Below are 26,062 nucleotides of genomic sequence, written 5' to 3'. Positions count from 1 at the left end.
GATTAGAAGACTTCAATGGCATGCTATCCTCACCCATGCTATCCTCAAGGCTTTCGACACCCGTCCCGGCAGGGGAGCTGGCCGTCCATCCATTCTCTGGCGGAGCGACCCTAGCGTGCGGCGCCGGAAACATCGCCTTGAAGAAGCGAGGCGCAGAAACGATTACCGGCTCGGCTTTGCCGGTCATAGTTACACCACACGTCGGGACTACGACCCCTGGACATAACGTGTACGGGAGTGGCTTGATGCCGAATTAAACGCCGTGGCAAAATCGGGCCGTCTACCGCGTAGCTGTCAAAAAACTTGCATGGTTGCGCTATGGCTAAAATGTGAAATGTAAACTGTTGCACACTTCGAGGTCCCCACGCTCCAAAGTCCTGATAGCCCAAACTCCACTCCCGATGCAACTGCTACTAGACCATCCACTCTAGATGTGTTCGTCAAGTCATGTGTCGTCACAGGGCCAGAACCCAGAATCATGCCTTCGCCAGCTAGTCGACCGTGGCAAAGAACCGCGCCGCTTCCTCCAGTGCGGGATCCCCATTACAAAAGTCCCAGCCCACAATTACCGGTGCCTGGCTACAGCACACAATTTTGCGCGCGTCAAACTGCAGCTTGAACACCCGAGCTGGGGCGTTTTCAGCAGCAGCGATATGCGGGTGATGATGTATGGGCTGTGCGTTGGCTAAGCCCTGCGCCACCGGTGGGGGCGGTGGTGGTGGAGGTTGTCCAGCCTGTGACGGCCCAGCCGTCGGAGGTGCAACAGGAACTCGGTCAGGGAGTTGGGGCACACGGTGAACTTGGCCTGTCCAATTGTCCAACGAAGAGTATCCTGGCTGGGGCGGACCGGGCATCGGGCCACTGGCACCCTGTTCCGGGCTGGGGTTGTTTCCCTCACCAGACGGTCCGGCGGTTGGAATATTGCCGATATGACGTTGCTGAACGGACGACTGAGGCCCGCGACGTTGCCTTTCCGATTGGCCATTCTGAATGCTGAGCAGCGCTGTCGTCACGGTTTGTCGGAGCTGCGCCCTGACAAAAGGTGACGGCTCGCGCTCGATGGCGCGTTGCAGGTATGTGTGGTACGCCAGCATCACTGGGTAGTCTGCGAGTGCTTGCTGCAGTGCTGCAGCCCCTAGGGGGACAACATGGTCGATCAAGCCCGTATACAGTCCAGCTGGTCTCTGACCCTCGTTACGCCGCTCATGAATCGTTGCGTTCAGACTGCCCGCTCCGTATCCCAAGCTGTGTGGCTGTCCGCCAGCGGAGCGTGACGAAGAGGACGACACACGAGTCATGGCTGAGGCATGAACAGGGACGCTGCCTTGACCAGGCGCCGAGGTCGATGGCGCGAGCTGCAATGACATATATCGCTGGGCCGCCAGGGCCGCCTCTTCCTGGCGCAGATGATGAGCAGGTTTCCAAACGCCCTCCTTGTCACGTCTCCAGATGATGATGCTCTGATCATAGGAGCCCGACACGATACGTCCGTATTTTCTCCCGCCACCTCCACCTGGTGGCACCTTGGCACCAAAAGCCTGGATCTCGGTTGGCCGAGAGCTGCCAGCGTTGGCCCTCCTTGAGCGCCGGGTCCTACGGTCGTTCTCATGGCTGACCTCGCCTGCCTCAACTGCCCTGAAGTACTCGGCATCGACGGCCCGAGCCTCCGCCTCGTCTTGCTCCTTGCTGTACGGAAGGTCGCCGAAGCCTGCCTGGACTGTCCGCACCAGGTGAGCGTGTCCACGGAGCTGGGCCACCTTGAGTCCCGTCGGCGCATCAAAGATGCAAACCTCGTAGTCGCTGCTGCCGCTTACGATTCTGCGCTCGTCGAACTCGACGCATGCGATTCCCTTGTCGTGCGCGGGGATCGTCATCGTGCAGACCTGGTCAGGCCAGTTCCAAACCTTGATGTGCCTGTCGCCCGAGACGGAGACGATTGTCTTTCCACGGACCTGGATGGCGTTGACTGCCGCTCCGTGGCCCTCGAGGCGACCAATCAAGGTGAATGGCTCTTTGACGGGTAGCTCTTGCGCAAGATCGGGCTCGAAGCCGTAACGTTTGATGTTCGTGGCAACGGGGTTTATCGGGTCGTCAGGCATCACGTATCCGAGGTCTCCGTACCTCAGCGGCCTTCGGTTGAAGATTTTGATGGTCTTGTCCTTGGAGGAGGTAACGAGGATGCGTTTATCGAACCTGACGTTGAGGACAGACTCGCGGTGCGCCTTGGTGATCTTCTGAATCAGTTCACCTGTCGAAAATCTCCAAATAAAGACATTGGAGTCACTGCTACCAGACACCAAGATATCCTCTGCAGGATGGGCATCGAACTGCAGGCAAAGAACAGAGCCGCGGTGTCCGACCAAGGGTTCGCGGACGAGGCGTCGCGTGTGCATGTTCCAGATGCGCATCGTCTGGTCCCGACTGCCACTGACGAGATAGTTTGCATCGAATTGCAGGGTGTAGACGCACTCTTGATGCCCCTCCTCTGGATGCATGGGATGCGGCAGCTGAAAGGTTGTGTACTTGCCCAGCTCCCAATTCGATTCCAGTCGACGCCGCATATTGTAAAGATATTTCCAGTTGAGTCGGTAACGGGTACTGGAGAGATCCCAGGTCCATAGCGTAGATCGAACGAGAGATCCCGGGTCGTCGAGTGAGACAAGAGGTGGCAGTGATGGTTCCGGTGAGCCCCCGGGCTCCTTTCGCTTTGCACGCACAACATGGTCCCCGGACCCGAAACTCCTGTCCACGCTTTTGCCTTTAGCTGACGAGAAACTGCCTCCTGCGTCGCTGGGCTCCGCCGCCAGAGTGGCTGGCTTGTTTGATGTGAATGAAGACAGTGGTGACCCGAAGATACTATCGCCGAATGCAAGGCCATCTCCAGCGGACGGCAGGACACGGTCATTGTCAGTCATTTCGAGGTCCTCATCTTCGTCGAGGGCGCGAATTTTGCTGGCGCGTCCGCCCTCATCCTGGAGCCGGTTCAAGTGACCAATAGAGCTGTTCAAGCTTGCGTTGACTCGCGCCTCCCAAGCCTCGATTTCGGAAGTTATCGCCTTCCAGCCCTCGAGGTAGTACAGCGTCTCCCAGAGCTTGCGATCCAGGGAAAGATCGTACCACGCGCGGCACGTCTTCATTACGCTGACCAGCGAGGCGGGATCCAAATATCCTAGCACTTTCAAGCATATCTCGGCCGGCAGATATTGGATGAAGTCGATGTATAGGCGTGGGTTGAGGCGCTGCACGATCTCGGCAATGGCAGACGTCGGTAATTGATCGAGGAGTACCATGGTGAGTTCTGAAGGCGGCTACGTCAGTGACGGGAAGGGGGGTTTGTTCGTGGCATCTCAACACGGACCGGTCTTGATCGAAGTCGGCAGGGCCGACGCGTTGTTGGCGAGCCATGATGGCAGGTCCGCAGGCGATCTCAGGGCAGAAATGGCGGTCGAGAGAGCCTGGCTAGACGTTGGATTCAAGGGATCTTCCGAGTAACCCTCGTCGGTCTGGTGGACGGGCGAGAAGGGGTCCATGGCTGGCGGCGGGTGGTCTCCTTTGGCCATGATCGCCTTGTTGCGTTGCCGTTACCGTCGCGTGTCCGGCGTGAGACGATGGTTCGCTCGAGGAGCGATATCGCAGCGTCCGGAATAGACCCGTATGGGCGGATGCGTGATTGGAACTGCAGCCCATGCAGACCGGCAAGACACGACCGCTGACGACTCGAGGGATCCGAACTGAGGCTGACGACGTGCCCCCGCGGTCGACGCGGGCCTCGCCACACTTGTGCCGCGCTCAGGGGTACCGGGGCAAGGGTCGGCGTATTCGCCGAAGGTGTCGTTTTGACGCCCGCACCGCACCGGCGTGTGTCGTGGCTAAGCGGCGAAGAAGCCGTCGTCTGTGTCTGTATGTTGTGACGATGCAGGGCTGGCGGTGGGAACGGACAGCATGGATGGAGTCCTGCAAGGTGGTGGAGCGCCGTGGCTGATGGACGGCGGACGACCAAGCCTAAACACGGGCGGGCCGGCAGGGATTGGATCGAGCCGCACCCGCCAGCCAGCGCGTGCTGTGCTCCCAATGGGCGAGCAGCACGGGGCGGCGGGGACTGACAGTGGGCACGCTCCTGACCTTGGGCTTCACCTTCTGTCCCGTTCAGGTGAGCTGGAGGGGTGCGCAAGTGGATGGAGCAGCCAGACATCACAAGAGCATGAGGCTGCACTGTTCAAGGTTTTTGCCGGCAGAGCTGCACGGATACGGGCTGTTTGCCACAGCGTGCAGGCGCTCCAACGGGAACAACACACGGCACCTCATGCAAGGTACCTTTGCACCAGCAAGAAGGTCGTGCCCTGCCTTGGCCCCGGCACAGTTCCCTCGCGGGCTGGCTGGCTGGGTCGCGCAGGCTCAACAGGTGAGGCAAAGTGCCGTCTCGCAGTCGCACGACTCTTGCATCGGCAATTGTGGGTGACGGTCATCCCAGGGCCGTGTCTGGCACGTCCGAGCTGAGAGCACACCAGGGGGTTGTTGCTCCCGCCGACTATCCTCCCCAACCAGCCTTGAGCTTGCACACAGCCAGCTGGCCGACTGCCCGCTCCGCATAGCCCCGTGCTCGTCAGGAAACCCTGCTCCGGGGAAGTTGAGTTGCGTCACAGGACTCTTGGATGGGTGCGACGCGACGATTGTGGCTTTGTCGACTGGAAGCGCTTGTGACTCGGACCTGCTACCTCCATGCAGGAGTGGTCAACCTGCCTGGCTTGGTCGACGCGGCTCATTCAACATTGCGCACCAAGGGCAATACATTGTACTGTATAGTTGAACAAGGTGGCGTATTGGTATCCTGCGACCGGCTCTGCTGTAGAGACACAATCACAGGAGCGTCACCGCATCGGCCTGCGCACGGGCTTGCGACTGAACAACAGAGAATCTTCAATTTCCTTCCATGGCACCGTCGACCTGACTGAGGACCACCTGCATGGGTGCTCTGTCAACAACGCTCATTGGCGTTTGGCGACGTCCAAGCCTCGCCGCCAGCGCCTCCATCCGTGGCAGCGCAGACTATACCCCCTGCTAGTTGTCCACCTGTATGGCTGGCAGGCTTTGAGATGACATTCCACGAGGCGCCCGGCTATAGTTGAATGGCCGAAGTCGTGCATCCGTGCAGATGTTTGCAACCTTGCAGCAAGGCAATGTTTCATGGGACGATGATGCTGGCACATGGTGCAAGCCCGTACCATCCTCGTGACCCAATGAGACTTTGCAAGGGCTTCGTTTTCTTGTGACAGGCCCTCAAGCCGCCCATAAAACATCCAATACGACAATAGCTACCTGCCGCTGGCAGTTTGGCATCCTGACTGGCTCCTACGTCTCTCGATGCCTTTATTCGACGCACGCTGGTTGAGGATGGAACATGCCACTGAAAGGCGGTGCAGGGTGGGCGTCATCTGCGGCAGCGAATCGCGGCTATGGCGGCTTGTTCCCAACCTAACAGATTGCACTCTGCAGAGACAGGAAGTCTCGGCGCAGACGCGGGAATGGGTTCAGACGTCCTAAATGGATGTATGAAGTTGAGACACTACTTTACTCCGTCCTGTGTAGGTAAGTTAGTATGCAAAGACGAACTCAGCCGTGGGCGGGCCTGGCAAGATGTAGGGTATGCTGAGTAGTCGCTGTCGACGTGATTGAACTTCTTCTGCATTTAGCTCCAAGCCCGACGAATGTCATTGCAGATAATAGGTATCGAGGCGGCGTCGGCAGCGGATGCACGAAGGGTTTGTGCGGGCGCGGTCGGCAGTTCCACTCCGCGCCGCAGGCCGTCGAACAGCGGATGAGCACAAGAAGACGAGTGCGTGTGAGCAAACCATGCCACCTCAGGATCAGGGACTTGGGAACGGCCCGTCACACGAACCTAAAAGCATCCGTCCGAGCCCCGCGCCCGCGTCTGACGATCTGTAGTGCCGTCATGGCGGAGAAGGATGAAGCGGGGGAACACGACGTTGCGCCCGTCAACGCTCCCTCCCGCTGCGTCACTGCCACTTTCAGACGACCGTCAATGACCTCCTCGACCGACCGTGCCACGAGCTGCTCGAACTCGTGGCCTTGCCTCAGTTGCTCAGCGCACTTATCCCGGTGCCGCCACCCTGACAAAGACCAGCGTGCGGACGGAAGCGAGCTCCACCGGCAATAGGAACTCCACTCTCCCACTCGCCTCGACGCTATCAAGGGCATCTCATGGGTTGACAGGGTCCGGGATGGTGGGGAAGACCAAAGCACAGGCGCTGTTCTGCGCTCACTCGAGCCCAAGCCCCCTCCTCGTCAATGACCCATTGCGCCTGATCTGATCGCCGTCAGCTGCAACGACGTACTGTACTTCGGCGCCATGTTGCTTACGGGCTTTGCAGGTCCGTACGTACGAGGGACCCGGACAATATCGTGAGTCCTGTCATCTCGCAGACAGGGATATTCAGCACTGCAGCTGTGGAGGCGTTCGGAAGCACTGTGGTGCGGGTGGTGCAGGCCGGCATGTCGACGACGAAGTGCGCCTCAAGTTGACAAACGGCCGCCCAACGCCGCGTCGACCAACAGTGCTCGTTGCCTAGGCATGCCTTGACGGCCTGCATACTGCCCCCGGAGACTGACAGCGATTGTTCGAGACACTGTACAGAGAACCTAACCCGATGGGAGCGTTGGCGCCCATTTCCATGCAGCTCAATGACCCTCAGCTCGTAGCGCAGCACTGTTCCGTGCTTCGAACGCGGTCCTGATTCAGCATCTCGAGTATAAAATGCCGCTCAAACGGGCCTGATGTTGCAAAGCATTTCCGGACCACCAAAGCTCAACGCCACTGGGCCTGACCCAACTGCATAGACGTCGCTAACACCCTGAAAGCGCGGGCGCGCGTCTTTCTGGTCCGTTCCGTCCCTTGTACCTCTTTTGGGATCGTCACACCTCGACTTACCGACGGTGGCATCGAAAGAGCAGAGATGCCCAAAGGAAGCACGGCGGTCCGTCCGCCTCTGCGACGGGACATTAGACTCTCTGCGGCATAGCGCCACTCATCACGTAGGATGAAACGGGCCTCTTCCCTTGCTGCGTCCATCACAAGCCCGCCGCCCAAGGTTGGTTGCCTTGGGTGCGCCATAAAACCCAGGGAGTCGGTGGATGCACCGGGGATGGTGGAGCACCTGTCCATGCTAGCACGCGGTACCTGGTCCGACCGCAGGCGGCGCCGCGCTAGTAAGTACCTCGCCCGCCGGGCCATGGGCCCCTTGCGCTCGTACCGCCAGCCCCAGCCCTGGCCCCTTGAGTCGGTCTGCGGCGCGGGCACCGGGCCCTACGCTGGCACTCACTGGGCACCGGGCACTTGGGCTCAGCACGGGCGGGCGGGCGGGCTGGGCTCCAGGTTCCGTCCGCTCAGGTTCCATAACCGTTGTGGCCCCCTCAACGCCTGGTTCGCCGCTGTCGGGGGCGCTCCTGGTTCTGAGGCCCCCGCCCGCGCGGCGTCTGGAGCGCTCCCACCGCTGGACGAGGGCTCCATCCACGGGATCCCGCCAGTTCCCCGTCCCCAGTCTCTTGATCTCCCCATCATCGTCTTGTCGGCGTCGTGATTGCTTCTGCCCCCCTACCCTCCCTGCGCCTCCTCTCCTATCTTCTTTCTCCCCCTCGTCGTCGTCGTTGTGTTCCGGCCTGCCGTCTTGGTTTGCATGTGTGTGCTGCGCACCCTGTGCCCCTCCCAGACAAAGGCTCGTCTTCTCCCTTCTTTCGCCCTCCGACCCCCTACCCCTCCTCGTCTCGAACGCCGCCAATCGTCTGCCGCGACCCTTTGCCCGCTTCGACTGACAACATCGACACGGACGACTCGCGGCCCACGTGTTCGACGGTGGTGAGCCGGCCCCTATTCCCAGCAGCAGCAGCAGCAGCACCACGACCGTCAGCGGCACCATCAGCAGTGCCAGCAACAGCCCTGTTCGCCAGACGGTGCTACTGTGAGCTGTCCCGCAACCGCCTGCATCGCAGCCTGCAGGCAGCCTTACCCGCCCCGGTTGACGTCGTTTCTGCGACGACGGCGGCGGCGACGGCGACGGAGAGCCACAGTGAGGCCGACTTTGCGGCGCCACGTACGCACCGCGACCACCAAGTCCCGATCCCTCCTGCACGCACGCCGACTCGAACCTGCGGGTGATAAGCAGCGCAGGACAGACGCACCTAGAGTCGACACGTTCCGGCTCGAGCATCGGCACAGCAAGCCGTTGACGTTGACAGGCAGCGAGCATCGCCGAGGAGCTGTGGCTGTTGGATGACGCGCGATCGGGTGCCCTCTGAGACCACCCACCCCCCACCGCCAACCTCTCGTGCCAGAAAGGGAGGCTTGACAAACACGAGACAGCACAGGACATCGTTCGCGGAGCCGCTTGTTGATTGTCTGAGCGAGTGACTGACCCTCCACCCTCCTCCGCACATCATCGCGCCCGCCCTCGACGTCTTGACGCCCGGCCTCTCCCTGCCAGACCGCGTCGTACGGGCTGTTCGCTCGTCACCCATACTGGCCTGAGCAGCGCTTTCCACCCCCCTAACGGATGGAGTAATAAGCCATGGCTCATGCCCCGTTACTCAGAACCAATACGGCCCCGGTCTTCCAGTCTACACTGAGCGGCACCGGCGGCCTGCAACAGGACAGTATGAACAATGCGCCGCGCACCAGCCAGCTCTCGGGCTCGACAGCCTTCGCTGGCTCGTCTTCGTCTCTCAACTCCCTAAGCAGCGGTGCTACCGTTGTTCCCGGGCAGAATGGTGGCCCCGTCATCGCGACGACAAACATCATCAACCAAAAAGCCGACGCCTCTCGTTCGCTGTACCAGATCTGCGTCTCACTCAAGCAGCGCCTAGCGCAGGTGCCCAACTTCGAACCGTTCCTCGAGCAGCTCGACCCGACGGATCCCGTGGATCCGTTATGGAATCTCTTTCGCTCGGGTTATCCACTCCTCGTCATTTACAACTCTCTTCAGCCTCCCGAGCCGCTCAGAGTAGACGACCCAAATGCCTCAGACGCGAAGAAATCCAAGATTGCCATCTTCAAGTTTGTACAAGCATGCATGAAGGAGCTTCAGGTCCCTCCGACAGAAAGTTTTGTCATTACCGACTTGATGGGCAATGACACCTCTGGGTTCGTCAAGGTGAGCCGTTCTCCCCCGCGTCCCACGAGGCATCTTCGCCCCGCACGGAAAACTGAAGGGAGGCATGTGCTGACACACCCGCAGGTAACGCAAGTTGTCAACTATGTGCTCGATCTCGCTGAACAGCGCGGCTTGCTACTGCAACAACACCTATATCCCGAAGATGAGCCCATGGCTGCCCCAGGCGGCTCCCAAATGAGCTACAGAGACCACATCGTCAAGGAGCTAGTTGACACGGAGCGGAAATATGTCCAGGACCTCGAGAATCTGCACGACTTGAAGAAGTCCCTCGAGCAAAAGGGCGCGATTCCCGGCGATATTGTCCATCAAATATTCTTGAACATCAACGCTATCCTCGACTTTCAGCGTCGCTTTCTGATTCGCGTTGAGACGACGAATTCGATGCCCAAGGTTGCTCAGCGTTGGGGTGCTCCCTTTTGCTTCTACGAAGACGCGTTCGACATCTATCAACCGTTCATCGCGAATCAGAGGAAGGCTGCTCAGATCGCGAATCAGGTTTTCGACAAGATCCAACTCTCCGAGCATCCTGTCGCTGCCGACTTCAACACACTAGACGGGTTCTTGTTGAAGCCCATGCAACGCCTAGTCAAGTATCCGTTGCTCCTCAAGGCAAGCTTCGATTCAATCCCTTGTCCAGCGCCCCCGACTGACGACGACGACCCTCAGGACCTGCACAAGAAGAGCGAGGATGCAGAAACCAGAAATGATCTAATGTCAGGCTGCGAAGCTGCTGAGCGTGTTTTGCACAAAGCCAACGAGGCTGTGAACCGAGATCTCCTGGATGAAGCCCTGGAAGAGCTCATCAACAGAGTAGATGACTGGAAGTCCCATAAGGTGGAGTCATTCGGAAAGCTACTCTTGCACGGCGTCTACGGTGTTATTACTGGGAAGAGTGACCAGGAGAAAGACGTATGTTGGCTTCCACACTTTGAACCTCAGTGAAATAATGAGAAACTGACAAAGGACCTACAGTATGAGATCTACCTCTTCGAGTGTATACTGCTATGCTGCAAGGAGGCGTCGCCGAACAAGAGCAAGGATAAGAAGGACAAGAGTCGAACATCGGGGCCCAGACTCCGAAACAGGAACACGAAGCTCCAGCTCAAAGGCAGGATATTCATGACTAACGTTACTGACATCGTGTCTCTGTCCAAGCCAGGTAAGGCAAATCGACCTCGCAGTCGCAGTTCCCCTCTAATCGTCGGCGCAGGATCGCACAGCGTCCAGATCTGGTGGAAGGGCGACCCTGGCGTCGAGAACTTCACAATCAAGTTTCTCAACGAGGAAATGATGAAGAAGTGGGCCGTTGGACTTGAGACGCAAAGGAAAGAGAATGCTCCGCGCCTGTCGACAAGTCCCGACGGTATTGCAGCTGATTTCGCTTGGACGCGGGATCACGCGGGCGGGCTCGAGAACCCGTATTTGCAGCAAGACGACGACGACGACGAGGACTACGGACCCGCCACCGCTCCGGCACAATTTCCAGTGCCATCAAACTCGACAGTCGGTTCGATGCCCCGTACGTCGTCCGCTACAAACCTGAGACAGCGATCGGCGACTGGGGACAGCGTGCATTCACTGGCCGGCATCGCAAGGGCACCGCCTCCACGATTCCCACTGCCGACTCCTCCAGCGCCCCTCAGCCTACAGACGATGGGTAATGGTGCGCCGTCACCCGGATCAAGGGGCGGGGACAGCTATTTCTCGCCCATCGGTGACTCACCGGCATCGTCACGGACGAGTACGACCAGCGGGGTGTTTCCATCAGGATACTCGTTCCCAAAGACTGGTACTCCTCAGGCGGTTTGGGACGATGTGAATCGGTATACGGCACCGGCCATGCCGCGGGCTCCGTCTCGTGATGGCTCATCACCGAACCCCCACGCAATGAATGCGCGGAACCTTCGTGGCCCATCGCTTCCTGTCATGGCGACACACAGTCAGAGCGCAGCCCAACAGCAGCGGAGCCGGTCTTACAGCACGCCCGACGTCAATGCCGGCGGCATGCCGCGGCAAAGGCAGCAGAGCCAAGGCCACATTCCTGCCGTGCCCGGCATCCCCCAACATCTCCATCCAGCGCACGACGGCAGCATCCCGAGGTCACAAAACGGGTCACCTCGTAATGATCTGCCGATCAGAACGAGTACCCAGAGCCCCGGAGCCCAACGTGAGCGGCACCATCAGCATTCGGGCAGTCTGGGCGGCACCATGTCGCACTTCCCCGCACAGCCGGTGTACCCGCGCCAGACCACGCCCGGTCCTCCGGCAGGGAGCTCGCTGCGAGTCGACTCAGTTGCGGCCAACTCCCGCACAGTCTCGCCGGCCCTGGGCACAGGGGTCGCTCCGCCGCCTACGAGCAACCCCTTGGCCAGTCCAGAGCTGCCTCTGCCGACGCAGCTCAAGGTCCGAGTGAATTGCGACAGTGGCAACTACGTGACTCTGGTCGTGGCGTTCAACATCACTTACCAGTCACTCATTGACCGGATCGATGCAAAGCTCGCGCGCTTTATGAACAGCAGCATCAGCAAGGGCATGTTGAAGTTGCGATATCGCGATGAAGATGGCGACTTCGTCACTATTGAAAGCGACGACGACATTCAAATTGCATTTATGGAGTGGCGAGAGGGAGTCAAGAATATGTATGCGGGCGGCGTGGGAGAGATAGAGCTCTTCTGCGTTGGAGACACGTCTTAATGCCGTCTCGATGCAAGCCGCTCTGCTCGGAAGATCAGTGAGAGTTGGCGTGGATGAGGCATCGACAGCAGGGCGAGGCGGTGACGGCTACTCAGGATATACGGAACATTCGCATGACTGGCGCACGGTGCTATTATATCTCACGACATCGGACACGCTCGAAGGGCGATGAGTCACGAATTAAGAGGCACGAGCAAATCCTGCCCTTTGTTTTAAGCACCGCCATATAGACCCGACCGTGCAGCGAATTGAATTCGAGGGGAATCATGCGCGGGCTCCTTGGGATTTTGCCCGTGTTGCGCTGTGCTAATTTGGGTCGACCCTTTTCAAGACACATATCTTTCTGTTCCTTCGTCTCGGTCGGGCGATTCTGTGCCTTGCCGGAGGCCCCCCTGCCGGAGGCCGTGAGACGAGCAGCAAGCACTGTTTGTTGTGGCACCTGATGATGACTGTGTTGCGGTGGCATTGGCATGATTTTTCGAGTTGCATGCATGCCTTGTTCTTCAGCCCTGTGCAAAGGGATGGGGGCCAGGAACTGACACTCGTTGGCCAACGGGCCGGGTTTGCTTTGTATGGCGCGAATGGAGATGCTGTGACCGAGTTGGATTCTTGGCGAGCCGCTATACTCGGTAGCTGCTCATATAGATTGGAGGTGGTGCAAACAATACTGGCGCGATGCTCTTTGATATCGTCAAGGAAAGCAGTGTGGAAGTTTGACTATCGTTCGAGCTTTGCGCAATGTTGTGAGCGCCGCGTCTCGTGGCCCACGCACAAGCCAGCGTTAGCCTGCCGAACGACGTGCGAGACATCTACGATGCGCTGGGGAAGCGGCAGGATGTGAAGAGCGCTATCTTCGCGTGGTATCGGGGCTGTGCGGCCTCTAGACGCCACCTTATGCCGTATCGTACAATGTGGCGGCCCTTCGCCGTCTGATATACAGGGTCTTGGTTTCAATCCTCCCAAACAACGCCTGGAAATGCAATTGTGCCTCTTCCTCTCACTCCGCTCCCATCTCCTGGTGCTCTGTACAGTCCAAGTCCGGTGACGCTTTCATTGTAGAGCGAATTGACCCCTTTCGTGCCGTCCCCATTGGGGGGTCACGCGGGTTTGTTCCTCATCGCCTTCTTCTTCTTTGTCGTCGTAGCGGTCGGTCGCCGACGGCCTCACTTTTGCTTCCGCGGGCTCGTGACGTACTTTTGCATTCGCGACAGATGGTAGTTGATTGTGTTGGCGGGGGCCGGCGGCGGAGGGGGGCCGTCCATGCACCGCCGCAGCTGGTTCTCGATGGCGGCACACCCGGCGGCGTTGTAACCCGCAGACGCCCAGCACGCTGCAGTAGCGGTCAGTTAGCACGGATGTCGCACACTCACTCACTCAGTAGCCATTGAAGGCGACCAGGAGCTAGCCCTCAGCACCCAGAGCGCGAGAGGGCCCGGAGCTGTGGGGAGACGAGACGGGGGGAAAACGCACCTAGGACGCTGGACATGATGGCGATGCAGGGGTTCTCGGGCTGGCGCTTGGGGGCGTGGACGCGCAGCGTCTTGAGCGGCGGGAGCCGGATAGGCTTGTGCCCTCCGGACATAGCTGGGCGAGAACGAGAGGGCTGCGGGTGTGGGAGGAGAGAAGGGCGCGCTCCCAGCGACGATGTGTGGTTCCGGCTGTCGAGTGGTTGCGATCGCCTCTGCTGCAGCTTTTTTGGCGGCCCTCGTCGTTGCGCTGCCGCCCGCGAGGAAGCCGCAGCTCAGGATTCGCCGGGTCACGTGCGCGGTCGCCCAATCTTTCCTGTTGAATGGCTGGGTCACGTGGGGACCTCGTAGGATCGCTGGCCAGTGATGCGCCTCGCGTCTCACGGCCGAGGCTTCGCCGTTGCAACATGCGAACTTATTCTCGTGCGACCCAGGGAAATAATAGCTTTCAAAACGCCTATTTAATTCCTGCTGTCTTCATCCTCTCAAAGCATGCTCTATACGCTTCATGGACCTCGGGTATCTCGTATCCATACTCCCCGAGCTTCGTCACTATTTTGGTCACGTCCAGCTCGCAATTGCTGCGCCCTGCCTTGATAACCTTTGCCTGCTCCTCGAGCGAAAAGTTCTGCCAAGTCAGGTCTGGTCGCACAATCTCCTTGAACAACCCCAGGACCTCGTTATGCGAGATCGCGCCCGGGTTTGTAAAGTTGTACACCCCCACTTCCTTGTGCTCTGCGAGCACGAGCGAGGCCGGTAAGAGGTCGTGAAGAATCGTGTTGCTATTTGGAATGTCGACGACGTGTTCGTAGGTGATGATTTTGGTGACGAAGTTACGCGGGTGGAGGTCGTCGCTTACGGGCATGCGAAGGCGTAGGATAAGACAGTTCCCATAGCTGCTCAGGATCTACGAGACATTTCGTTAGCACCCGAGTCTGGCCTGGGGGCCAAAGAGTGATGGGCTCACAGGCTCAACATGACCCTTGGTCATGGAATAGAAACTACCGGCAAAGTTCGGTGCGTCGTCTTCCGTAAATCCAGGACCTCCTATGGGGTGAGTCTCATCGTACTGATAGATACACCCAGTCGCAAAGACCGTGCAGTGGATATTCCTCCGAAAACACTGATCCGCAAAGCTAAGCACGCCAATAACGTTTGAGCGTGCCGTGTCGGCCTTGTGGTTCTCGCACCAGTCGACGTTCGGCCTGCCAGTACACCCGGCGCAGTTCAAAACATGCGTCGGCTGAACTCTTTGCAGCTTCTTCCCAGTTTCGATTGGGTCCTCCATGCGCACTGTAGTGGTAAACACCTCCTTGCCCTGCTTCTTGAGAAGGTTCTCTAGAAGACCGGCCAGCCACCCATTGCCACCCCATATCAGAAACCGCGGTGGAAAGGATGCCATGGTTTGAATCTGTACAAGTGCGAGATAGCTTTGCTCTGCAAATAATGGCTGCATGTCGAGAATTTGTAGAAAGCTGTGGTGCTTCCATGGTACTCCATCCGGAAGTGGACTGTGATGCGGAAAGCCCAACATCCTTGATAAGGTGTTGTGTACTTGGTCCCGCATGAACTCGACGGTTACCAGTCAGGACCTGGGGATCCTATGCTCGTGCGGCTTCTGTTTCCGATCAGCGAAGCTTTGACCTTATTTTCGTGAATACATCGTGTTTTGCGGCAGCTTGTGCTGTTTTGGCCAGGGGTCAGAAACGTGGCTGACTCGTGCACAACTTACATCACTGCTAATCTTCAACTATTCTGTGGAGATTCGAATAGTGTATTCGTCGTTATGAGGTTATGGACCTCTGCATACCCGTCCTGGGTACCATGGTTCGTCAGCTCAAGACTTGTTCCATTGTTGGTCTCAGTTGGATGACCTCTGGAAGATCGAGGAGCGACGGGGCCGCCACTAGTAATATTGTGGCTATCGTGGAAATTATATCGTAACCCGTACTGTCTATGCTATTCACCTGCAGACTGAGGTTGAGGTTAGGGCTAAAATTGTTAGGTTTTCGATACTCACTTTAATGGAAGGCAAGTCACAGCAAAGACGATAGGTCACACCATAGTGTGCCAAATGCCTAATATGCACTTCGTATTTTACCTACTCAGGGTATTATAAACTTCGATAGGTCATAGGGACAGAATCTGGAGGCCACGCTCTGGCAGTAGTAAAGAGTGTCTGAGCTCAAGTGCCAAGATGTTCGAGATTTGATCGCGATGCTACAGTTCTTGCCGCTGCACACTGGGCATTACTTAATCTGGAGGTTGAGTCTCAAATTCTGAGTTATGGTACATGAGCAATTATACAATTATTGTATTGTGCAGAGGTTCCGGAATCGACCATCGGAAGGTGGGTTTACTCGCCAATCTAGCCACAGGAGAAGGCCTTCCCGAAACCTCGCAGGGCTTTCCGAGTACTCCCGCATCGCATTCGTCAGGTCTGAGTCGAACTTGCCCGTCTCTCTCCAATAGCCCAGGTAAAAGTCTTGAAGGGCATCGGCGCATCTTCCGGGTCTTGCGAGGCTGACGGCATGATCTACAACTTGCTTCACCTTTGTAGGTAACCCGTCATAGATCCAGTCCAGTTCGTCCTTAGCTAGCACCAAGTCAGAATTCCCTCACCATATCAGAGTCTAGGATCATACGGGTCTTGACAGGCGGCATCCCTCAATGCTCACTCCGATAATGTATCGGAGTTGTAGTCGAAACGGTCGAAACTCGATAAATTAGGTCTTGCGAACGGCAAGAAAGTGAGGGGGCAAATCGTGCGTTCGGTATCAGATATGAATATAGACTTTAATGACTACTTGAACTCTCCGGGCGGAAAGTAGGATTTCGCTTGACCGAGTTACTCAGTCTTGCCTCGAGACGAAGAAGAATCGCGATCAGGCCCATATGTATCCAAGGTGTTTAGTGTCGCTCGCACACTGTCACATATTAATAGTCATTTCCGTTCTACTTGTTCATAATTGCTCAGTCTTGAGGGTCTCTGCTTGCTGTTGAAGCAGCTGTTGGACTCATGCGATTAGGTCATGAAACGCGACGCCTTCTTGCCACAGCCGCGACTGGCGTGTCTTTCCTCATGTTCGAATCGGCCACACGCGCGACCATGGAAATAATAGTCGCTGTTCGGTCAATTTCTGAAGCGGCTGGTTGCTGAAGCTAGTCAGTGGTACGTGATAATGATCCTGGACCATTGTCAAACTCGGCGGACTGAGGCTGCCTATCATGGCAGTAGTCGGTCTCAACATGAGGTGATACTTCGAACCAAAGGAACAAACGAAGCCGGCGCTACATGCCACGTCATGCCAGGCTTTCAGATAATGGCGCGTGTTTTGGTCGGGTCACAGCTGGGCAAGCTGTCGCCCGGCGGAAATTCACGCACACATGCACCTTTGCAATTATGCCACGCATTTCTCGTGGCGCACTGGTCACCGAGGAATTTAGTACACCTCTGTCTAGAAATTTCGCCAACACTATATGGCAAAGCTGATCCAGGTCGTGAGCATATATAGTAGCGCTGGTTCCGAGCGCAGGGAACCTCCACAAATGGTGGATGGAATCCTCATCGAACTTGATACGGAGGGTTTAGACATGGCTGCTCAATGATAAACATGTCGCTGGTATCCTAATAATTAGTCGGCAATGAGCAGCCGAGGATTACTGCATATAATCAAGTTGGCTCGACTGCTCAGGCTGAACGGCAACTATCAGGCGTGCACCGCCCAATGGCCCATATACACGGACGACGGAATTCAACAGTCGTCACTCAGCATGCTTTATGCGGGCAGGTCTGCTCAGAGCATTGGCCCACCACAAGGATGTCCGTCATTAACAGCTGAGGTAGTAATTTGTGACATACCAAATGTTCTGCGATTCGACGCTGGCTGAGACGCGGGCTGCATGTAACCGCACGGGTGGTGTTGCAACAGTATTCATGAGCACAGCCAGACACTGCAGGTCACGAAGCAGGATACTGGATATATCGCGATCCCGGCATGAGCTGCACAAAACCACAGACTTGCTGTGCCCTTGACATTTTGCAACACGCAGCGGCAAGGGTCCATCACACCTCACACAGACGTCGCAAGTCAGGTCAACGCTCAAACCTTCGAAGAACACGTCAGATAGCCTTAAATTGCGGGCACTGAGTTCTACAGTCTCAGCGTATTATGCAGCTGTTGTGCAGCCTGTGTGTTGCCGAAAGGGGTCAACCGGACAGACTCCGGTCCTTCGTGGTGCATTACCGCCGAGTAAAAGGTCTCGGAAGTGCAAGATGCGAGAGCGCAGCACTACAGGGATCAGGGGAGGGGGGATTCGGAAGTACTGAGCTGAAACGGCTCTGCAGAGTGCAGGTCTATTGCTTATGACGAGCCTGCATGCACCTATAATGAAGCTGCCCGCAATATTACTCATGTGTCTAGGTCGTATATTTTGTATTTCTGCAGTTGCTTCATGTCGTGCAGTGTGACGCATAGCCTTCAATCACGTCAAAATGTCGCAGCAGCGGAGGAGAGGCGTCGAATTGTGTCGGCCTTAGGTTCGCGAGTGATACTGGTAGCCATGATAAATATCCCCATCTGCCTTCCGTTTCTTGCAATGGCGTACTTTCATTACAACAGTAATAACCAACATTTCCTGCAACTATCGAAGTAACGAGTCATCCTTCCATTCTTGATTCTTCCCCAACGGTCAAAATGTTGCCACTGAGCTATCTTGGCTGCGTCAACATTGGCGTACGCCTAGTCAGAGAGCAGTTTCCAGACGCGCAGCTCTACGAAGTCCAGGGGGCTGCCCCCAACAATGCCGCTGTCATGCGCGTGACCGAAATCACACACCTACACCTTGTGTTCCAAGCCGAAGAGGGCAGGGGCACGGCATTCATCACTACGGCCGGCAGCTGGGGTGAATTTGGCCCTGTGTACTATGTTGGTCAGCCATGGCTGGAAGACGTTGTCATTCCGTGGCCCATCGACATGGATGCCAGCGAGGCAGACAAGCTTCTGAGGGCGGAATACCACGGTCCTTACGACAGTATGCTCCTGCGTCATCCCCTGTACCCAGGCGACGACGAACCATACTACATCTTTCACATGGTGGATATCGGCTTTGTATTTGTCGGTGTCAATTCGAAGAAGGTTTTCCGGCCGGCTCAGGACCTAGCGGAGAAGATGGCCATTCCGACGTCGGTTGCGAAGAAGGACTGATCAAAATGAGGCTGCAGCGCTTCAAGACACGTCAGGCATTGATCCAATGACTCCGGGCTGCGCCCTGCCTTTCCTTCATGTTGAAGCGGGGACTTTCATTTACTTGGACTGATACGTTGTGTCTCTCTTGAACTTAGCTCGGATCAATCGTAATACAAATACTGTTTACGCTCGTTTGTTGGCATTAACAGGCGCTGCAGGTATTGAAGGGCCAAAGGTGCTGTTTAATTTCCATCACACGCGCCAAGGTCATACGATCTTGGTGCAAAGGTGAGCTTCCTCGATGAGTTAACTAAGCGCTGGCATTGTGTGCAATTGTTGCTCGAACGGGCGTCGGCCAAGGCAAGTCCCTCTCAGGGCGGCCCAGACGGCAACAACTCCTTCTCCCGCCGATATGCGGCCGGTGGCGTTGCGGGCTTAAGCCTTTCGGGGATCGTAAATAAAGAGAACTTGCTTTTCTTGCTCCTTCTCCGTCCCCAGCCACTCCGCTGATTCGCATTGGGCGTCTTCGTCCTCGATTTGCCGTCCTCGCGAGCGGCTCTGCCGCTGACCTTGCCGCCCGCGTTGTAGCCGCGGGTCGTGTTCCTGTTGCGCCTGTCGCGTCGGCGCTTGAAGAAGAAATAGAGGCCGACGATGATGAGCGTGCAGGGGATGGCTACGCAGAAGCCGATGATGAACTTTGTGCTCTGGCTGTCGCCGCCGCTGTTCTTGGCCGCGAGCCCGCCGGCGCCGATGCCGCTGCCGGCGGTGCCTGCTGCCGACGCGCGGCCAAACAAGGAGGAAATCTGCCGGCGTTCTCGCGTCAGCTAGGCGCCCTGATAACTGGGGGGCCGGGCTATTCGCCTGCTACAACTTACAGCGCTGCGAGGGATGATCATAGGGGTACATCAAGCAGTGACGCTCCGTTCGGGGGCGTTTACGAGGGGAGTTGGTAAATGCTCTGTCCGGCTCCAGAGCCGGAAGTTGATGGTTTTGGAGAGGCCAGCGAATGATTGCAACTTCAACTCCCTACGGCACGATGTAACTGGCATTCCTTCGCATTATGTATCGCCAAACGCCGAGTGTCGTGTATGACGTCGGGATCCACCATCACTCTTGGCATCGTGAGCTGCATTCGGGCGAACAGCTTGGCGCCAGTCTGCTAGAACCGATCAGGTTGTTTCTGTAGCTGCGTTGCCCAAGATGAATTGCCTCCGATCCGGAATTCGCGATGAGTGATGGCCCCTGCTCTGGCGGCCGAGGTGAGCTTTACTTTGTCCTCTGCTGTCTTGATGTAAGTCGCCGGCCATGCGCACACGTCCTCCTACTTCGCCTCGCCAAGACAACTACTGCTGATCAACTGCCGCCAAGCGCATCCTTCAGACATGAGAGGCGAGAGCCGCCAAGAGTGGTAGCTGACGCCCCGGTCTCATGCTAGAGCTTAAACTCTTCCAGCGCCGAGAATCTGCCACTCTCTTGGCTTAGACGTTTGTTTGCGATTGCTCCTGTCTGCACATGGTGCACGATGTAGATACTGCACGCATCTATCCCTGGGTCAGTCTTCATGCTCACTAGGGGCTTGTGCATATTGACCGCCGAAATCGCGCGACGACGTCGAAGCCACCCATTTGGCAGGCATGTTGCGTGAGACGGCGCCGGAGCTGCCTCACCCACCGAGCACAGGGCACCGCCAGTACCGTGAACGCTCCGATCGTCTGGACTTACGCAGCTTCTCCCCCAAGATAGTGCCTATCCCTGAGCTCTCCGTGGTCTCAGTCGGCAGACCGCCTTGCGCCGCATCATGTTGCAGATACAGGATCTACAGGATCTACAGTACTACAGTATACATACAACATAGAACTGGCTACAGATGACCACGGCCTCAGGGCAACTGTCTTCGTCACATTGCCCAAGCGTGCTCATCGATCTGCCGAAGTGCCATTTCGCACCATACAGAGTTAGGCGGTCTCTGGCAAGACGACGTATAAGTAGGCCTGCCCTGTTCGATGCGTCGCGCTCCATCAGACAGCAATTACGGCATCGCAAACGTGTTGACCTCTACTGCACTCAAAATGAAGTTTGCTGTTATCGTTTTCGCCTTGGTTGCCCCGGCCCTGGCAACCCTGAACGTCGCCCGGTCCTGCCATGTACGACGATATCTCACCGTCTTGATATACTCTTGAGCCCCTGTTCGGAGTGCTGACAACGACGACCGTCCGATAGCCCAAGGGCGGCAAGTGCGACCCCAGCGGAACGGTGAAGAATGCCCCCATCCTAAAGCCCTCGATTTGTGCGTGTCCTTAACTCATCTCCGGGTTTTCTGAATGATTAGATCGCTTGCTGCGACAAGTACCGCTGTGTACAGGGCAAAAACCAGCGCCCCTGGGTATGTGAAAAGTCCTCGACCCCTAGAGGCGACTCCAGTTGCATTGCGTGGAACGCGCTGACAGACGTAGGGGCGGTGCGTGAGGTAGAGCTTGGAGACACGGGCGATATGTAAGTGACAGCTGGGTCGGGCTGGGAGATTTGAGGGCTGCCCTGTGCATGCAGGTAGCGAACACCATGGCTGTCGTCTCTCGATTGCTCCGTCATTCCAGCATGTGAACGGAACCGTCCTTCGAATGGGTCTTCAGAGCCTGTATCTTGAGATGCGGTGAAACCCGGCATGGGCAGGGTCAAGCCTGGACGATACTATCTCTCATAAACGGTGCTATTGTATGTCGTCGACTTCGCCACGATGAGCTACCCAGCGCCTGAAAGGACGGTCGTCGTGGGCCATCAAACCAGTCTCCGACCACTGGCCCAAAATGACGTGTCCCAGATCTGCCCGCGAACAGCCCACGCTCTGAACCGGCGCGTTATTCTAGACGCCGCAAAGAGCCAGACCATAAAACTCCGAGCGTCTCTCACTTCGAGGCAAATGCATACGTGTAGGCTCCATCGGCAGTCCAGGATGGAAGGCCAGGTCTCACCACCACGGGACCGCCGACAGGGACAGAAGCTCAGGCCAGCATGGCACAGACTTCCTGTTTCGGCCCATCACAGCGCACTGACGGCTCTCACAAACGCAGAAAGCGGTTTCAAATCGTAGCAAGGTGGGTGTTTCAAAGCCATCGGTCAACCTTGAACAGTTGCTCTCCATGAAGGCACACCCACATACAGTACACTACAATGGAGTGTGGCTGGCCCGGGACTGCCACGGCCAGACGGCCCGGATGTAGTAACTGCAAGGCAGCACCAGAAGTCCCAGCCGGCCCGTTTGGCTTGTGAGCGCGCCCCGACGGCATCGCCGTGGACCTCACTGGATCCTTGAGGTTGCAACGAAGCGGGCCCGGGCCGCCGTCAAGGACGCATCACGATGGATATAAGAAGTCTGTCCGGCCGTCCTCCCACACATCCTTAACCTTCTTCTCCGAACTAGCTGAAACGTCGTCCGCTTACCTGTTTCATCATCCATATCGAGAAGCCTCGACTCAAGCCTCGACTCTCCAATCAAGCACCGTTCAAAGCGAGCGAGAGAAGTCCACGCCTAGCCGCCGAGATGCATTTCCTGACCGTCCTTGCCATCTCCTTCGCGGCGCTCGCCTCTGCCAGCCCGCAGGAAGAGGTAGACCGCCTCCCCACGCTGTCCGAGTGTTGCTGCTGCAATGGCACGCCGGCGCTTGGCTGCTCGGCCGATCTGGATTGCAGCCCCATCACTCCGGGCAAATGTCGCTTCACCAAATGCCCATTCTAGGCGGGGCGAGGAGACATGGAAGGATACGACCGGGACCAATGTCGAAACCAGGGTCGAGGGAGAACAGGACGCCAGCCACGGCTAATTGGCGCACACGACCACTAGGGGATTGAACTGTCGATGAGCATGTGGAATGCAATGTCTTTCATCTTCAAGGCAGCCTATCGTACACTACGACCCTGCACACGGAGACTGGGACTAGATAATGGCTGCATCTCCGGCTCCCGACTCACCACTCCGCCGTACATCTTCCCACAATAAAAGGGTATAACATTGCTCCCATAGTCTTTGTCCAATAAATCAGCGTCAAGAATGCCAACATGCTAGACCCAACCAACCCAAATGTTGCCAAATCCGGAACTCCAAGCATTATAACTCCATAGTATGGCCGTGATACCGTTCAACTCCGTGTAGAGCATTCACCATCAGCTAAAATCCCCGATCCGCGGCCCGAAGTACTCCCCGGGGCCAAGCGTCTTGAGCTCGCAGGAGTCGCCCTCACAGCCCATCTGCGAGACCTGATTGCCCCACCAGTCGAAGTCGGTCCCAGTATACTGCAGGCTGAAGAAGATGATGATGCCGGAAATGGCAATGCCACACGACCATGCCGCGGAGAGGACAAAGTTGTACTAGAAAAGTCAGCTTAGCCCGTCACCCCCAGAACGATGCAGAAATACGTACCTTGGACCACAGGCCAAGGAAGCGGGACTTCAGGTAGATCCACGAGAAGTAGGCAATGGGCACCGACGGCCAGACATACGACATGTTGTACGGCGCCCACACAATGCCCCCGTACATGATGGCAACGGGGTGAATTTGCCGCACCCAAGTCCAGTTGGGGAACTTCTTGCTTAGGACCCAGAAGAACACCACGATGACGACTCCCAGCGGGAAGCCGACCAGCGTCGCACTGTATTGGCCGCCGTGACCAAAAATCCTCTCCGGACCGACCGTGCCCCACAGCACCGAGGCGGTGAAGAAGGTGTTGACGCCCGGGCATGTCAGCTTGTATTGCGCATTCGGCGTGCACACGCCATCGATGTTCTGCATCTGGAAGTTGAGGACGCCGATGCAAACGATGGTGCTGATGAAAGTGGCGATTATTTGCGCAATGAACGTCTGACGGGGCGGGATCTTGACGTAGTGGGCCAGCTTCAAGTCGTTACAGAACCAGATGGCGTGGGCGCAAGTAACGTAGCCGAAGGACTTGAAGTAGTTCATGGCGAGAGCGTTGCCATCGACCCAGGAGCCACCGACGAACTCAGCCAAGACGTTGAGTGTCACCTCAATACCTGTCATGGCCTTGATGATGCCGACTGGAATCACAAAGACCACGCACAGGGCCAGACCATAGAAGACGACACCAGGAGAGGTGTGCGTGTCCCAGCCCACGATCCCGCCAATGCCCAGACCAATGGCAACCGCCAGGCAGATCATGTACCACCACTCCGGAACCTCGGGGTACGCTTGCATCAGTCGGTTGTGTACATCGAGGCTGGTATCGTCCTGCTTGGTCTTCTTCTTTCTGCGCAGGCTGTTGAACAGGGCCTTGAAGCCCATGACGATTTCGTGCCTGTGGTAGAGCGCGGCATACGTGAGCGTCGACGTATAAATGCCGAAGAAGAACATGTAGATGACAATGTTTCCAGCGCCCAGGAAGGGGGGAGAGTATTGCGAATACTTCTCCTGGTTGAAAAGGCCGTGGTCGTCGGTCGCTTTCGTGATGTTGTAGAGCTGCGCAAAGTGATCGTAGACTCGGTTCGTGTTGATGGGAAGGTATCCCGTGTTGTACACGTTCTTGTACCAGAATATTAGCACAACCCAAAAGGAGACGAAGACGCCGATGAACCGGTTCAGCGTGCTGAAGAACGGCACCATGAGCGGGTCGGCCGAGTCCCACAGCAGGACATTCCAGTCCCAGGTCGGGAAGGGGTTGACGCCGAGACCATTGTTGATGCCAGTGATGACATTGACGTCCCGGTGACCAGGCGCAATCCAGCTGATCCAGTTGAACTTGGACAGGCCAACCCAGATGTAGTTGGGGAACCAGAACCAGACAAACATGGCGCCGAACATGAGGTAGAAGAACTTGATGCGAGAAACGCGCCAAATCTTGCGGAAGGGCCCTTCGACGGGAGGGTTGACGTCGTTATGGAAAGCCGAGTTGAGGGCAATCGTGACGAGTGACGCGGGCCACACGCAGTATGACGGGTAAACGAGGAACCGACGGCACACGCCAGCCATACCATAGCCGATGAAGTTGGTGGCAAGGGCAATCAGCAGCTGGTATGCAAAATGCGATGCGTACGGCTGGTCAAAGTATTGCGGCAAATACTGCACCCAGATGATGTAGTTGGTGTACGGGGTGTTGTAGGCAACGTTGGCCATGATGGTGATGAGCATATGTTCCTTCTTGGAAAAGGGCCCCGGATTCAGCGAGTGCCTGACACCAAAGAGTGTAAAGCCCTTGTCGGGCAGCCAGTTCTCGGCAGCCTTGCCGATGGGGTACGCCAACAGCTGCGCGACATTGGCCATGACTCGAATCGCGGGCTGGCGGATGTCGAAGAGCTGGTTGATGAAGGCGAGCAGGAGCGAAAAGAATAGGCCGATAAACCAGCTTCGTATTGTCGAGCACGGCGTCTTGGGGTCATCCTTGTTGCTGACGACAGCACGGACTTCGGCGTACGGACTGTTGCTAGTGACGAGGGCGGCCTCGAGCTTCATCTCCTGGATGAGATGCTGGTGCTTTTCAGGATTGGAGAAGACAGATTCGTTCTCGAGAAAGGCTTTGATCTTCTGTATGACGGTGGCAGGAAAGTTTGGGTCTTTTTCGTGGATGCGGTGAACCCGAATCATGATGCTGCGGACTTCGTCAAGCGTGTATTGTGAAGCGAGCTCTTTGGCCTCGAGCAGGTCGTCTTCGGTGACATTGAGGTCGTGCTCGGTCATGGTCTGTTGCCGCTGCTGGGAGTTTGCGTACATGTAGCGATCGTCTTCGTCGTAGGAGAATGGTTCCTGCATTCGCGATGAAAGACGTCGTCAGCGCCGCCCTGGACTGCCTCGCAGACACAATCAAGGGTCCATCCAATGCCGCGAGCGACTTTTCGCCAGCCGGGCTCCGACGCCGTCACGGGCGCCGAGTAATGGCAGGGGTTATCCTCTTACCGAAGGATCCTCCGACTTGTTAAACGAGACGGCGGAAGGGCGACGAGGCACCTCGTCTGCCCCGCTCGTCGCGGCTCTCTTCTCGTCGTCGGCGGCCATGGCGGGCAACGGGGGCGGCGGAAGAGGGGGTCGCTGGAGCCAGAGCCCGCGCTGGGCTCGTCGAGTGTCGCAATGGCAGCACGATTTTCGATGCCCGCTGGAGCGAAGGTCGGGGCGGATGCGGGCTGTCGATGGCAGCGATTGATTGCAGGCTGGCTGGGGAGGATGAGGATGGGAAGGAGTCTGAAGATGGTTGGGCCAAGGAAAGGGCAGGACAGGGCAGGACGGAGGCGGGCTGGGGGGGCCGGGCGGGCGTGGGACTGGGCGGAGTTTTTCAGTAGTACGGAGCAGATGGGGGCGCTTCCCGGGTATCTGGCTGGAGAGAATTATTCCCAGCGCAGGTCAGCGCTGCGCTGGCGTTGGCCGTGCCGGATCGCCGTAACCTCACCTGAGGTGCGCCAACGCCACCTGGCGCGGAGGGAGCGAGCCCAGAGCTGAGCTGGAACCCGACCACTGTGCCGTTGTGGGCCGCTGGGGCTGCAGGTTCGTTACAGGGGCGTCAGCCGCTGTGGACGGCGCTGCGTTTGGCCGAGC

The 26,062-nt window shown here is 57.3% G+C and overlaps 7 protein-coding genes across 7 annotated transcripts; 2 read left to right on the top strand and 5 right to left on the bottom strand.

Annotated features, from left to right (window-relative positions):
- Positions 1–491: 491 nt before the first annotated feature.
- PLICBS_007582 (uncharacterized protein) lies at positions 492–3,530 on the bottom strand (the record flags this gene model as incomplete). The annotated part of the gene is made up of 2 exons (XM_018321031.2): positions 492–3,298; positions 3,359–3,530. 2 exons carry the CDS (start codon positions 3,528–3,530, stop codon positions 492–494), a joined length of 2,979 nt encoding a protein of 992 aa, XP_018180928.2.
- A 5,049-nt stretch (positions 3,531–8,579) lies between these two features.
- Positions 8,580–11,876, top strand: PLICBS_007581 (uncharacterized protein; the record flags this gene model as incomplete). Its single annotated transcript, XM_065601207.1, has 4 exons — positions 8,580–9,161; positions 9,246–10,091; positions 10,155–10,341; positions 10,393–11,876. The coding sequence occupies 4 exons, from the start codon at positions 8,580–8,582 to the stop codon at positions 11,874–11,876; spliced, it is 3,099 nt and encodes a 1,032-aa protein (XP_065457279.1).
- Positions 11,877–13,039: 1,163 nt separating this feature from the next.
- PLICBS_007580 (uncharacterized protein) lies at positions 13,040–13,458 on the bottom strand (the record flags this gene model as incomplete). Its single annotated transcript, XM_065601206.1, has 2 exons — positions 13,040–13,206; positions 13,347–13,458. The coding sequence occupies 2 exons, from the start codon at positions 13,456–13,458 to the stop codon at positions 13,040–13,042; spliced, it is 279 nt and encodes a 92-aa protein (XP_065457278.1).
- A 341-nt stretch (positions 13,459–13,799) lies between these two features.
- Positions 13,800–14,744, bottom strand: PLICBS_007579 (uncharacterized protein; the record flags this gene model as incomplete). Its single annotated transcript, XM_018321029.2, has 2 exons — positions 13,800–14,249; positions 14,310–14,744. The coding sequence occupies 2 exons, from the start codon at positions 14,742–14,744 to the stop codon at positions 13,800–13,802; spliced, it is 885 nt and encodes a 294-aa protein (XP_018180926.2).
- A 3,295-nt stretch (positions 14,745–18,039) lies between these two features.
- Positions 18,040–18,549, top strand: PLICBS_007578 (uncharacterized protein; the record flags this gene model as incomplete). The annotated part of the gene is made up of 1 exon (XM_018321028.2): positions 18,040–18,549. One exon carries the CDS (start codon positions 18,040–18,042, stop codon positions 18,547–18,549), a length of 510 nt encoding a protein of 169 aa, XP_018180925.1.
- Positions 18,550–18,902: 353 nt separating this feature from the next.
- PLICBS_007577 (uncharacterized protein) lies at positions 18,903–19,427 on the bottom strand (the record flags this gene model as incomplete). Its single annotated transcript, XM_065601205.1, has 2 exons — positions 18,903–19,334; positions 19,407–19,427. The coding sequence occupies 2 exons, from the start codon at positions 19,425–19,427 to the stop codon at positions 18,903–18,905; spliced, it is 453 nt and encodes a 150-aa protein (XP_065457277.1).
- Positions 19,428–22,689: 3,262 nt separating this feature from the next.
- Positions 22,690–25,528, bottom strand: PLICBS_007576 (uncharacterized protein; the record flags this gene model as incomplete). The annotated part of the gene is made up of 3 exons (XM_018321027.1): positions 22,690–22,893; positions 22,946–25,279; positions 25,430–25,528. 3 exons carry the CDS (start codon positions 25,526–25,528, stop codon positions 22,690–22,692), a joined length of 2,637 nt encoding a protein of 878 aa, XP_018180924.1.
- Between the last annotated feature and the right edge of the window lie 534 nt (positions 25,529–26,062).

Source organism: Purpureocillium lilacinum, assembly GCF_023168085.1.
Source record: "Purpureocillium lilacinum CBS 284.36 DNA, scaffold_5, whole genome shotgun sequence".
NCBI classification, from domain to species: Eukaryota; Fungi; Ascomycota; class Sordariomycetes; order Hypocreales; family Ophiocordycipitaceae; genus Purpureocillium; species Purpureocillium lilacinum.
The sequence above is the reverse complement of the archived record's forward strand: the minus strand, read 5'-3'. Positions and strand labels throughout refer to the sequence as shown.